Here is a 14,644-nt window from a genome sequence, read left to right as displayed (position 1 = left end):
TTTAATTAATGTTTACTATTTGTTTTCAGTCATCACTGGCAAACATCTTGTTAGCAGACCTTTTAACAGTCTCATTATGAAACACTCATTGTGCCCTCCTTATATGTGTTGCAGCTCCACAACCTCTCTTTCCCTACATGTACAGTAAACACCACTTTCTTGTGTATTTATTGTAGCTGTGCAGCAGTGTTCACACGGTTGGTTTTGTTTCTTGATGAAGATTTTAAACTAAATAATGTTTGTGTTATCTGGTTAGATCCACACGTGGCTTCAGGAGCATCAGGAGATGATCACCAGCTCTAAAAGCTGGATGACTGAGGCAAAGTCATGGCTCGCTACTCCCTGCATCTACACCACCGCTAAATGTCTCAGCAGCCACGTTCAGACTCTGCAGGTTGGTACACTGAACTGTGGCCTGTCCTCTCAGCACTACACTTTGCATTGGTTTAAAAATAATCAAATACTTGCTGATAGATCTTTACTGAATATCAGCTCCTTTGTCAACACTAATTCCTGTCCTGGGTTGCAGATGGTGTTGGATGACTCGGCACAGATCCGAACCACTCTGCAGGGATTCAGCTCAGTCCTGAAGGAAATGTCACCGGTCTGTGACATCACAACTCTCCAGGAACAGCTGGTTGAAGTCGATCAACAAGTGGCCAACGTTCAGGAAAGCTTCACTGCTCCTCTGTCTCAGCTGGGGCATGCTGCTGATGTGAGTCTAAGATTTTATTCTTTGTTAAAGATAAAAAACAATGACAGGCAGTCCAAAAATGCATCTGAGGCGCTCTGACCGTAGTTAAAAATCCTTTATTAATACATGGATAACCAAAGCGTTTTGACAAGAGTCTTCATCAGAGTGTCACCAAATCAACATGACACGAGGTGTGTAATTGATATACAAATGATCATTTTGGGGGGTGAAGTATTCCTTCAATCCTTCTGTTGGCTTATCTTTCTTTACCAGGAGATCTGTTGCTCAGGCCTCTGCTCGTGTACTCTTCTGTTTTGTATGTCAGTTACATTGATGGATGTCTTGCTGTTTAGGAGGTGGAAGCCATTGAGAGTGAAGTCAGGCGGATGGAGACTGATGTGGCTGAGATCAGGACCTTCTTATCATCTCCAGAGACTTTCCCCAGCCCCAGAGAAGAAAGCCTCAAGGTGACATGTGGAGGAAGACGCATTTTTTCTATCATTGCTTTTCATGTACTATCAATAAGGTGTTATTGTGTATAAGAAAAGACTAAAATAATGAGTGATACCAAAAAATATCTGTTTTCTGACACCCTTATGATGTGTTACAGGCTGTGGAGCAGAGGATCCAGTCCATGAGGAGGACCGTAGCTGAGATCCAGAAGTGTAAACCCGGCCTGTGTCTTCCAGAGAAGGCTGAAGAGACTCTGACTGTCTTTGGTGTCGTGGACCAGCTGCAGACTCTGCTGCTCGAACTGGAGAAGGTCAGTCAGTCAATAAATCTGTCAGTTAACTGTCAGCTGCCCTTTAACTGGAAGTGACGTCCACTGAACCCTCTGCTTTACTCTTCTCGTAGAAGGTCCCTGCTCTGTTCATCCAGCAGCCTCCAACTCCGGTCCAAGCCAAAGCTCCGTCAGCTAAACAGACGACCTCTCGGCCTCAGCTCCTAAAATCCGCTTCAGAGGAGGCTGAGGTGAGTTTGGTTCACTGTCCAAATTAAAAGTGGCTTAGAAGATTTGGGGGGTTTAAATCCTGTCAGTTTTTGAGTGTTTGAAATTTTTAATTTTTGAAATGTATGAAAGAATAAATAAAAAGTGCAGCTTCATCTTGTTCTACAATGACTGCAACAGTAGTTAAAGTACATCAGTTAGGTGATTTAAAACCTTATAATGCTAAAATTATTTGTTTAAGAAAGTTTAAGAAAAACTATAATGTGTGCTGCCTCTCAGAAGGAACAAGGGGAGCAGGGCCAAGTCAGAATTGCCCATGTTGGAGAGGACGTACTGAAGAGAACAGGAGCTTCACTGCAGACTGTGGAGCAGTCCTCACCTGAACAGAGACAGTCCTGGACACCTGACAGCACTCAGGTAAGGAAGCCCGGGGGTCATCCGTCTGGTTTTATGTTGTTTGCCATCATTTGTTTGGTGAAGCACTTTGACCTTGAAAGGTGATATAATACATACTTAATCACTTACTTATGTTTGAACACTGCAAATAACAACTAGACTGGTGAACACTGTCTTCACATGTGTGCAAGTTTCAGGGGTATGCCACCATCTCACTGTAATCTACATGAAATTAACATCACTGGATTATAAAACCTGGGTTTGGATCATCAAATAATCACTACATTTGGTTGTGTAAGGTTTAAGGTTTAAAGCTGACTCTTATAAGGTAGAACAAAGTGTAGAGTGTTTGGTACTAATATTCCTGCTTACCCATTCCTGCGTGTGTGTGTTTTTAACAAAGTTAACAGTTACCATATTCCAGATGTTGTGTTTTTCCCTGCATGCTTGATACTACTATTTTTCCTTTGGAAATTATTATGAGTATACATTGAGTACTATACTACTTTAAAAGTGCAGATAGTGGGACATCGAGCTGAAGTTTTTGATTTGCTGTGCACTCATTAATGAGAAGACATTTTACACCCACCAAAAACTGGCCTTCATGTTTACCTCTCAAACTGCGCCCATCACATGGCATCGACAATCTTTGATTAAACCCACAGAACTTTTTTAGTGGACATCCTAGAGTGTTAAAAAAATATTAACATATCTAAGGCTGAATTTAGAGGGAAATTAGATTACACACGTTGATTTTTTTCATTGAAGACAATAGGGCTGCCCCCCGACTAAGAATTTTGCTAGTCGACCAATAGTCGTCATTTAGGGCCGTTAGTTGACTAGTCGCCTGCATGTTTCTGATATGACTGTAATGATTAAATGATATATTTTGGTGGTTTGAGTTGAAGGTGTGAGAAAGAATAGTATCAGTAACATTGTTAACACTGTGCTACATTACAGAGAAATACAAAACCGTACTAATGAACCTTCATTAATATAGGCCTATATTTTATCTCCAAGCACACGTCACACACTGAGCGAGCCGCCTGTTAATGACGCTGTGGGCTAATGGGCATGTAGCTACTTCCATGTTTCAGATGATACGTCATGTTTGTAGTCGACCAATGAAGATGAGTTTACATATCACCTTGGGTTCGTCCTTCACCTTCTCAAAATGATCCCACACTTTGGATTTCCTGCCCGACATGTTATTAACTAGCCTGTGGAATAACTGCTGGTACCAGCCCTCGAAATTAGGGGCCGTACACATGCCATGTCTTTAACCCCATGGAAAATGTGAGGTTGCTGGGCGCTACTCTTGTGCCTTTTTTGTGCCAGATTTCAAGAGCACAGCAGCAGGTTGCGTCTGAGGTTGCTAAGCAACCTTAGCAAGCATCGTGTAGCCTATTTACCTGAAATCCTGAAAGCAGAGCTGATCTTCCTCCAGGAGCTGTTTATAAGTGTGTAGGCCTGTCGTTTGTGGGACAGATGTAAAGCTCTGGGTAGCCCTGCACTAACATGATCAACTTTTCCGTGTTTATCAGACTGAATATTTACAGAAGAAGGGAAAGATATCTGTCAGCTGTGACTTCAAATGAAATTCCCACATGGTCCAGTCATATAGGTTTTGATTTATTTTGAGAAGGTGCAGCTGTTAACAGAGTTTCACTTTTTTTTTCTGCGACTAAGCGACCGATGAAATCTTGCCGACGAATGACCTTTCATGTCGACTAATGTCTGGTCGACTATTAGGGGGCAGCCCAAGAAGACAAGGCGGTAGTGTTAAAAACGTTGAAAACATTCAATTGTATTTATTTATTTTTAGTGTTAAGATATCCTAATTATATTAATTTCTTGATCTGCATTTAAAAAGCACATTATTTACTTTTTCCTTGGTCCATAAGTTTTAACTAAATTACACTGAAATCAACAGCTAAGTTTGGAAATATCACATAAACAAACATACCCTGTCTTTGAGAGATTATAAAGGTTCAAAATATACATGTGTTATAGCTACTTTTAGTGCAAAAGTAAACAGTCAATAGCATCAATAGTGACCAGCCTGCAGCTCAGTGTCCCAGCACTTTCTGACCACCTCAAGACCCCGTGTGACTCTGCACATGAGCGTGTTTCCGTGTCAGCAGTGGGAGCATCAAGGCGTGCTCCAGGCTGAAGAAGCCACAGAGAAAACAGAGAGTCAGGAGCAGACAGTGGAAGAAGGTGGAGGAGGTGTTTTATGGTGGCTCTGGGATGCTTTCCTGGGCGCTTCGCCAGAGGTAAAGAAGATCTAGAGCTGCTGTGGAAAAACCTTTCATCCAGTTTCTTTTCTCTGTCCTCCATCTGTTCTTTTTGTCACCTCTATTTCCCTATCCCGGAGTTCCTTGTGACCCATGGTCAGCTACTTACAATGTAGTTGGGATGTGTTAACCACACTGGATGTCTTAAATAAATAACTTTAGACTGATAATTCACCTAAGACTGTAGGACTGATCCCAGTGGCATAAATCCCAACAATCTAGTTCTAAGTAAATAATTTCTAACATTGATAAAACTTAAGATTCCTGACCTTTGACTTGGGTCACATTGGTCTCCACATCACTGCTGGCAGTTTCCTCACTTTCCTCACCTCTACTACCATCTTCCTACTTATCACGTTAGTTGCTTGCTGCTTCAACAAACCCTCCCCTGATCCCTAATACATCTCTTCATTACTGCAGTTTCCAATTCCTTCTTTTCTACTTCATCCTCCCTGCACATCTGTTTCTGGATTTTGTTCTGCCTCTAGAGGACAGTATTGAACAGCGTTTATTTTTTTTGTGACAGCACAGTAGATGAATAAATTCTGTTAACTTATAAAAGGCTACCATCAGAGTTTTCTCTTTCAGCTTTTTCTAGGGATGCACTGATCTGACTTTCTCAGTCAGATACCTGCACTTTTGGTATCAGCTTATAATGAGTACCAACCTGATTCCAGTGTTTAATTAATAAACTCTATGCCTCACTGTGTGGAATTGAATGGGATCATTTGTTTATGTGTAAGGCTTGACATCAGGCCTGACCCTAAACTGGGCAGTTTTATTTTGGCAACATTGGGAAAAAAATCCATAATAAACCTTGAACATAGTGTAATTCAAGTGGTCTGGGAGAAAAATAGACCTCTGCACCTCCTCTGGGCTCTATTTTCAGGGCTTAGAAAATCTAGTGTGTGACAGGAGACTTTGGCCAATCACAGGTCATTTCAGACAGAGGATGTTCCTATTAGGGGTTTGCCATGTGATCTCATCTCAGTCCAGAATCAGTCAGTAAACACTGCAAGATGGCTACAGATGAACACCAGTTGTTTGAAACGGCTTTGGCCGCTACAATGAACGAGTTAGACTTGGCTTTTTCTCAAAAAGAGGAACAGAAGACGGCGCTCGAGTCTTTCCTTTGCAAGAAGGACATTTTTGCTGTTTTGCCGACCGGACACGACAAGAGTCTAATCTACCAGTTAGCTCCGCTGGTAGCTAAGTGTATACGTCACCCTGTGTATTGTTCTGATTGGTCGTAGTGTTATCCAATTGCGTGCAGTGATGTTTTCAAATGCGTGCTTGGTGCCGCCCATCGAGTTGAGCCATTTTCATTACTCATGGCCAGACCCTAAATCTTTCTACATTTGGGTCTGGATTTCCAGGCTAACCCACAGCAACAACTTTTGAAAATTATTACCGACTCCCTGGAGGTTCCAAAAAGAGGAGCAGCTTCAGTAGTGTGGAATAAACTGTAGCATCCTGAATGTTTCATGGACAGCCCTGGACTTCTTAGACTCTTTTAGCGGCTTACCGCTCAGAGGGAACTCGTTCAGCTGCTCCTCTGGCAGCAGCAGAATATTGTTATTGCTAAAATACCCTGAAATACCATGATATTATTTTAGGGCCATATCACCCACCCCTTGTTCCTATTGGCAAATACAGATGAGCATGCACGTCCCTTCGGTAAAAGCCTGATTCAGTGGTGCAGAATCCCACAAGGAAAGTTGCTATTCCAGCATTGGCAGCAACTGCCCACATTGCAAAGACACCAAAAAAGGAAGATGGACTTCTCAGAAAGAGAGTTCAGAAAAGATTATGACAATTAACAAAAAAAAATACATGTCAGTAATGGTGAAGTGTAATAAAATGCTAATAAATCTTGCACCAGACACTTGGCCTGGCTTTGCAGATATTGTAAGCAGTTGTAGAACTTGTGGTTAACAGGCGTGAAATACCTCGAAATATTGGACATAATTGTTGTTAGCTCCCTTAGCTATGTGGTCTACCAGCGTGCTGCAGATGCATCACATAGTGAGCATCAGAGGTTGGAGTAAATCACACACACATATGCAAGTCATAAGCAAGTCTTGAGTCATAACCTTCAACTGTCAAGTCACTGTGGTGACAATCAATCAAGCAAGTCAGGTTGAGTCAAGTCATACTCAAAACTCATAAAGATAATATAAACTGCACCCAGTGGTGGAATGTAAACTGAATACATTTACTCAGGTACTGTAAATCTGAGTCTTTTCTTCTCATATCACTGTCTGCTCTACTTTTTTTAAAGGTTACTTATCAATATCTAGAAAAATACAAGTCTTTCATCAGTGTTTATCAAACAAGTCTCAAGTCCTACAGTTTGTGACTTGAGTCAGATTGGTGCATCCCTACACAAAACATTTTGGTGTGGTTGTTGATACAGCCTTTCTAATACGTGTCATTGCTGGTGTTAGGAACCTCTGGTTGTCCCACAAGAGACTGAAGGTGTCACTGGACAAACCACTGAACAAACTGGAGAAGTTAGACAGGTAAGTCAACCCTCAACACCGTGAAACATTCTCATTGGCTCCTATTCAAATTTCGGCTTAAAAAAAAAAAAATAGGAGAAGTGTGGTAATATTTTCTATTTTGGTACTGGCAACAGATTAAAGAACAAACCCAACAGTAAATTTATCCTGCTAACGGGTCTTGCCTTTGTATCCAAAGACTGATATTCCATACAGCTTTATTTTTGTCCAAAAACTACTACTAATGTGATTTAAAAACAACAACACAAAAACAACGGGCTGCATGTCTGCTCAAAACAGTGAGCTAATTTTCCCTTTTATATATGATTGACACCAGCCTCCATATTCTTAACAAATCCCTAAATAGGAATTGATAGTATTGAAAACCACCAATATGAGCCACTGAATTTGTTTTACAATACAGCAGGACAACAAAACAGAGAGATGTTCATAACATTATGTGATGTAATTCCATAACGGAGTGTATCAGTAACTGTGTGATCCCCATCTGGTGGAAACCCTTTGTATGTGTTTAACTGACTGACCTGACTGATCTTCTAACCCTCCTCATGTTTCTTCAGGATGTTGAGAGCCCCACTGACACCACAGAAGCAAGTTCATCTGAAGCTTTATCAAACCCCCCTGGCACAGTCACAACTCAGTCACTGCCTGAGAGCATGGTAAACACAGCCTCCACCGTAAAAGTCTCCAAACCCGACTCTCCGCAGAACTGTGTAGTCTCCTAGTTCTACAGCTTCTATCACTAGAACTTTTCACTTCCTCTTGACTCAAGCATTGAACTTCCAGCTTCTTCTAGAGACATGTGCAGAGCTAGAGCTAAACCTCGGAGGCAAGCCTAGATTTTACTGCCTCTTCTTGAATCAGAGAAGACTTACGAATTTTCTCTACAGCCAATTCAAGAACTCCCAACCATAGGACTCGAAACCTCCTCTAGAACCTTCTCTAGAATCCCTGTTTTTTTCAGACCTGTCATTCCTTCTAGAACCAAGCCTAGAAAACCAATGTGTACAACCAAAGATCTCCCAACCTCCAAGCTTTAAAGTCCTCTAGAATCTAACAAAGCAAACTTGGAAATTTACATTTTCTAGAGATCTAGGTATGTAAAACCCAAGTCTCCTAGACACAGATGTACATCTCTTCAGTCTAGAGACAGTGCAACCTCTTCTAGATCCCCCAACCTCTTCTCGGTCCAATCTTTAAAGTCCTCTAGAATCAAGCCTAGATGTCAAAGCTTCCTCTAGAATTTCAGAGGAAACTTGGAACTTTTTTTAGAGCAAATAAATGCAGAGGGGTTTTTTTTTCTAGAGATCTAGGCATGTAAAAACCCACTTCTCCTTGACACAGGTCTACAGCTCTGCAGTCTAGACAGTACAACCTATTCTAGATCTCTCAAGGCCTTCTAGATCTAGCCTTAGAACTCCCAATGTCTTCTTGAATCAAGCTTTAGATTTCAAGAACTCATCTAGAATCGTTGAGAACAAGCCCTAGAACTCCTGGGACACTGGGACTCCCAAATTATTCTAGATTAAGGTCTATAGCCTTGTCTTCTGCACTCAGATCTAGAGCTCAGTATGTCTTCTAGAGCTACTTTGATGTTTTTCTTGAGCCATATCTTTCTTCCAGTCCTCATGTGTTCTGGAACCAAACCTAGAACACCAATTTTTCTAGACCCTGTTCTAGATTTCTCAACTTCTTCTAGATCTGTCAGTAGAACTTGTAGTGCCTTTAAGAATCCTTGTAGAAAAAAAACTGGAATTTGACTTTTTCTAGAACCATTTTCTTTACAACCAAACTCAGAACTCTTCTAGAACTAAACCTAGAACCTTCATTTTTCTAGAACCAAGTTTAGAGTGCCTCAAGTATTCTGGCTCCGAGCCTAGACCTTCAGGTTCTCCTTGAAATGTCTCAACCCTCAGTGCATTTACATGGCAGAGAATTCCAGATACTGCCGTCCAGCAGTTCGAAGCTGTGGACAGTTTGTTTACATTAGAGAGTTGATGGTTTGTCATTGTTTGTTACTACAGTATGAAAAATAAAATAGAGTTCAGGACTAAGTACTAAAATCAAACATGTGCCAAAGATGTACTTTCTCCAAAATGAATTGTGTGTTTACATGAAGGACTCCTGAGCTTGTCCATCCTGATGAATGATTCTGCCTATTTGTTGCTCGCCACTGAGACGTGGTTCAAGACGACAACACAGTATTTTGTGAGACGTGTTTGACGAGGTGACGGTTACTATTTTACCAAAAACAGAAAGCAGACTTGATATTTAGCATGTGGGGTGGATGGTTTTTGGTCTGTAATAAGCTTCTGCATGGACCTTAAGTCTGATGGGTTAATATGTTTTTATAAAGTGTACTAATAGACACATTGTGTGAACCATGTTTTTATAATGTATCGTATAGGGAATGGTGTTTTAAGTTAGTTCAACTTTTCAGTTGTGACCTTTCATTTACTGTCTGAGCTCATTTACCAGCAAATGCTGAGCGAATTTGTTAAAATAAACTTGCTTGCTTACCTGCATCTGCCATTTGAATTTCCATAAGCTGAACATGATAATAAATTCTTGTTTACAGAGTTGATCGATTAACTGATTGATTATTAGGTCAATAAACTGCTCAGTCACTGCCTGGCAGCAGGAGAGTGTGGAGAAAGATTCCCGCTTTGTTATGAATCAGCATATTTACTTTCGCTCTCTACAATGCAGATTTTATACTTAAGAAAGTTTTTTAAAATGACTGTTGGCCATGAAAATGCACTGGTGTGACATGATTACTGATTAACACGCCACTGTTGGCAGGTGAAAACCACGTAACTCCAAATTTAGTTTAAGTTTCTTATTACCTAATGAAAGAGATCATACTGAAATGATCAAGGCTCATCCATAATTTCATTCATATCAATTTAACAACAGCAACAACATCTGAGAAGCCACCATTTTTGGAGATACAAGGTTTTCACCTGGAAGCAGCGGTACTGAGATGTCTTAAGTTACATGGCATGTGCTGTACTTGTACATTGTTCCACCTTTGTCTTTCCATTCTGTCTACATATCCAAACAAGAGCACAAATACAAATAAACCCACAACAGTGATCCACTCCTCCGTCTCTCATTCTCTGTGTCAGGAGCTCATGAAGGGACAGAGGGGGCTTGTGTGGAGGGGAAATGACCCAGTGGGGTTGAAGACATACACAGTATATACACAGAGCACACACATGGGCCAAGGACTCAGTCACACCTGCCCAAAAACACTCACTAAGGACTCAAGCACACCTTTTTACCGAAGTGAGGGGGACAGCAGTACATGGTCAGACTTTAAAAGACCGATTGAGAAGTCCTCTAGAAACAGCAGCAGCCATAGCCACCACACATGCATACATCCTCGCACAACTCCGTATAACATAAGCAGAACAAGCAGAGGCCTCAGAGCCTCCATCCTCCGCCACCTCCACATTCAGACTGTAGCATCAGGACAACACTGAGGGCCTGCAGCTGCCCTAATATTCCAAAAAAAAGACTAAAAAAATAACACTCTGCCCCAATTCCAGCATGATACACAAACAAAAGCACCGTCCCCTTCCTAACCCTCTAACAGTACAGGATGCAGAGTTGGAACCTGGTTGCACAGAAATAACTCACTGATGACCTGAGTTGACAAATCTGCTGTTGAGTTACAAGATATAACCACCTACTCGTTGGTTTAATGGTTGGTTTTAAGGTTGCGCCATCAACCCTGGTGAATGCTGTGTTTGTTTAACCTGCATTTACCTTTAATCTATTTATGTTTTGCAAAGATTTGTTTTTATTTACTGATGCTGCTCAAATTACAGTGCAGGAGCAGTTCCAAAAATGTGTCAGGTGTCTATTCGTGCATTCGAAAATATTGTTTAAAACGTACAAAACAAAAGGACATATACAAAAGTACAATATTTAAATTAGATATCAGGATACTATTCCTTAGGACATTTTGATGTACAAACATATTAATAAATAAATTTAATGCATTTCTATTACATTTTGCATTTATATTTGTGAATATATATTCATACAGAGCCCAGGACATGTCAAGAGGAGCATTCTTTGTCCTAAAATTAGGGATTTATTACTAAAAATGACTACTTTGTCATTTTAAAGACTTATTTTTTAACTCTTAAAGTGATGACTTGTGCCCTTGAATTACTAAATTGTACTGTACAGGGATCAAGCAGATCCTTTAAAAGGCATTGAATTCATCTTGAAATAAGGCCTTAATTGGTATTAAAATGTCTTAAATCAGTCCCTCAAGTCTTAACATGGGATGAAGGAATTTTATGAATTATTTTTTCCTGACGTTGCATTGTAAACTCTCAAAGTAAAGGATGTCCTTAAAAAAAAACGATAATAATTTAATGAATGCCTCTCACGTTAACTTATCCAAAAAGTCAGATTTTATGTTACAATAAATATTTGGGCAAAACCATCCCTATCCTGAAATAATTTATGTCGTTCACTTTTTTTACGTTAAGTTTTGTCTTAAATAAAACTTGGTCGAAAATTTGATTCCAAGTGACTTTTTAAAAAAGTCTTAAAAAGTCTTAACTCTCACTCACCTTAAGCTGTAGAAATCCTGCTGTAAAATTAATTAATTCATGCTCTTATTCATGTGTCCTTTAATATTGATATACTGATAACAAAAAAGTATGCAAAACGTGTGGTCGAAAATTACAGACGGAGCCACAACAACTTCCAACAAACTTGTTTTTCACTTTTGAAAGCATTAATGATTTTTGATTTTTTTTATAGTATTGAATATATTTTGTTCATTTAATACATTACTTTTAAAATGGCATTACACTTGGTGAAGAGCAGATTATGACTTGTTTAGGACCCAAAATTCAAAGTTAAGGACTTGGGACTTGAGACTTAATTGTGCATGCAAACAATGACTTGGTCCAGTCTCTGCCTCAAAATAAGAATCATGTTTTTGTTACCTTAGATTGAGCTTTTTATATTTACATAGGAAGCAGGTCCTCCTCTATGGAGTCTGCCATGTTGTTTCTACTGTAGCCCAGAATGGACAAACAAACATTGGCTCTAGATAGGGCCATTCATGTTTTTGCGTCACCCACTGTAATTCTCCTATGTGCTTGGGACATGGGAGAACAGCTGGTTGCAATCTGCAAACTCACCACTAGATGCCACTAAATCCCACACACTGCAGCTTTAAAGGTAATTTGAAGCTATAAGTTACTAAAAATATGTTTCCTCAATATGTTTAAACTTAAAAAATATATGTATATATAAAAAATGATAATTTGAGGCAGCTCTTTATATAAAAAAAAAAGTCTTCTCTAACAGCCACAGGGCTCTGTTTATTCACATTAGACTTCAGTGACATCAAAGTGTGGTGAATGTTTGAGTCAGGTGATTAATCCTGACATTCAAAGCAGGTTTGTTGACTCTTGGTGTTCACCTCCTGTCAAACCCTCAGTAGTCTCCTGGCAACTGTGGTCACGGGGCTCAGTCATGAAAGAAAATCAGTTATTCGATGCACTGTGAGTCTGAACTTGCACAAAATGCTCATAGTTGATTGAACAGGAAGCTCAGGTACGGGTCAGAGAAGTTTCAAGAGGAGGGGAACAAATACAAAGAACACTAGAGCCTACAGATGAAGTTCTGACAGGATAAAAGATGACTGACAGCTTTGAGCTGCATTAAGAGAGTGAGGAAGAAAAAGGGAAGTGTTTGTATTCTGTGTTGACCGCTTACTCAGCTGAGCCGGCCCTCAGTCTCAGCTCCGCCCCTGCAGCCTGAGGCCTCTCCTCTTTCTCTGTGTCTCTGTCACTCCTGTGATAAAGAGTTGCTGTCACTGGAGCCCTGCCATCGCTCCAGGAAGTGGTTTGTGCCACAGGTGGGTGGAGCAGAGAGGGAGAGAAAGAGAAGAGAAACTAAGAGGGAGAGGGATAAACAGGCAGACTGGAGGCTGTAGTGTGAGAAGTAGAGTTACAGGTCAGAATTATCTGTTCAGATCAATATCAGAGCTCCAACCTGTTCAGGTGGAGTCAACCTAAAGCTGCAGTTTGCTCAGGACCCCTCTCACCCTCCCTCCCTTCCTCCCCCCTCTCCACTCTCTACCTGCGACCCTGGAGCAGAGCGGCTCAGCCGGGTGTGTTGTGTGTGTGTCCCAGGAGCCTGGGCCCCGCCCCCGTGAAGGTGTCCTGCATGTGTGCCTGGAGAGGATCAGCCAGCTGGAGCTGTGGCTGCAGAGAGCCCAGAGGAGCCTGGTAGCCGGCGGAGCTGCTGGGTCGTCAGCCATGCAGGACAGCGTGGAGCAGCAACTCCTCACCTGTCAGGTAAGCTCCGCCCACCTGGGAACCAGGTCACTCCCAGGAGTTTCAGGTCTAGGTTTCATACAGGGCTAAATGAGGTTAAAGAGTGAATGTTTTCAGATAGTGGGTCACACAGAGCTGTAGGTTCAGCACCATTGAAGTGAATGTATTATTCAGTTTTTCAATAGTTTTTATTTTTAGTGTTGTTTTAAACCCGTTTATTTGCAGAAGCAGTTTACTCTTTTTCATTTTTCACACTGGGCGAGAGGCAGGGTTCACCCTGGACAGGTCACCAGACTATCACAGACAGACAACCATTCACACTCACATTCACACCTACGGACAATTTAGAATCACCAATTAACCTGCATGTCTTTGGACTGTGGGAGGAAGCCGGAGTACTTGGAGGAAACCCACGCTGACACAGGGAGAACATGCAAACTCCACACAGAAGGGCTCCCCCACCCTGGGTTCAAACCAGGAACTCTTTTGCTGTGAGACGACAGTGCTAACCATGCTAGAAAAAGAGATTAATACAAATAAATAAAAAGTCAAAGTTCAATTAAACTCAGGCTAAAAAAGTAGGTCTTGAGTTTGCTTTAAATTGATGCCTTACCGTGGGTTTTTGTTCTAACTTTGGTGGATGATTGAAAGGCCACTTTACCAGAAGACCTGAGAGTTTTAGAGGGTTCCTACGATAAAAGCAAATCTGATAAACAGGTAGGACTAAGACCATTGTAGATGCAGTTTTCTTTTTCTTTAGCTATAATTCAATTGGGCTGGATTGTGTGAGGGTTGTCCTGAGGCCTTGCACTGTTAGAGGAGGTGAGTCTCAGGACCAGCTGGCTGTCTCTCTCTCTGTTCATCACACCACAACTGAGACAAGAATAAGCTGCAAGCCAGTCCACCATCCCTCCGCCTCACTTCCTGCCTCTGTGACTGCTGCGCCGGGTCTAACCAGTGTAACAGCAGCAACAGAAAGTTTGCTGACCCAGCTTCGCATTGGGTGGCTGTCTGGTCCCCCAGAGCCGGGGTTTGCACTTGCTGGATTTGTGTAATTGCGGCCACTGAAGGAAACTGATGTCTAAAATATCATTGTGTGCTGTGAGTGAGTGTGAAGCTCAGACTAAACCAAACCATGACAGACAGCTCCCGACTGAAAGTAACACGGATTCTCTTGATAATTTTCTTTCCCTCAGGGACAGAGTCAACTTCTAAGCAGGATTCAGAGTCAAGTTACCAGCTGAGAAGTTAAACTAGTTTTTCAAATCAGCACTTCAGCAGTCTGACAGATTAATCCTGCCTCTGTTGGGCCTAAGAATAGTTACGAGTCACGTGACTTAACCAACATTTCAAGTTGCACAATATTCTTTCAGACAGAGTGAAATATGACTCATGAATCATCTCCTAGTGACTGCTGCTTATTTCAGATCTTGCAGAGTCTCAGCTCAGCTGCTTTAAGTTAAGAAACTGGC

General features: G+C 41.2%; 1 protein-coding gene across 1 annotated transcript in view; it reads left to right on the top strand.

The window, feature by feature from the left end:
* Positions 1 to 14,644, top strand: part of syne2b (spectrin repeat containing, nuclear envelope 2b) — a 235,832-nt gene that overhangs the window by 143,064 nt on the left and 78,124 nt on the right. The window contains 11 exon segments of the mRNA XM_049596570.1: positions 257 to 394; positions 530 to 715; positions 1,048 to 1,161; positions 1,305 to 1,457; positions 1,550 to 1,666; positions 1,923 to 2,060; positions 4,181 to 4,315; positions 6,784 to 6,858; positions 7,419 to 7,574; positions 12,699 to 12,751; positions 12,914 to 13,193. Of these exon segments, the coding sequence (XP_049452527.1) occupies positions 257 to 394; positions 530 to 715; positions 1,048 to 1,161; positions 1,305 to 1,457; positions 1,550 to 1,666; positions 1,923 to 2,060; positions 4,181 to 4,315; positions 6,784 to 6,858; positions 7,419 to 7,574; positions 12,699 to 12,751; positions 12,914 to 13,193 (1,545 nt within the window).

Source organism: Epinephelus fuscoguttatus, linkage group LG14 (assembly GCF_011397635.1).
Source record: "Epinephelus fuscoguttatus linkage group LG14, E.fuscoguttatus.final_Chr_v1".
Taxonomy (NCBI): Eukaryota; Metazoa; Chordata; class Actinopteri; order Perciformes; family Serranidae; genus Epinephelus; species Epinephelus fuscoguttatus.
The sequence above is the reverse complement of the archived record's forward strand: the minus strand, read 5'-3'. Positions and strand labels throughout refer to the sequence as shown.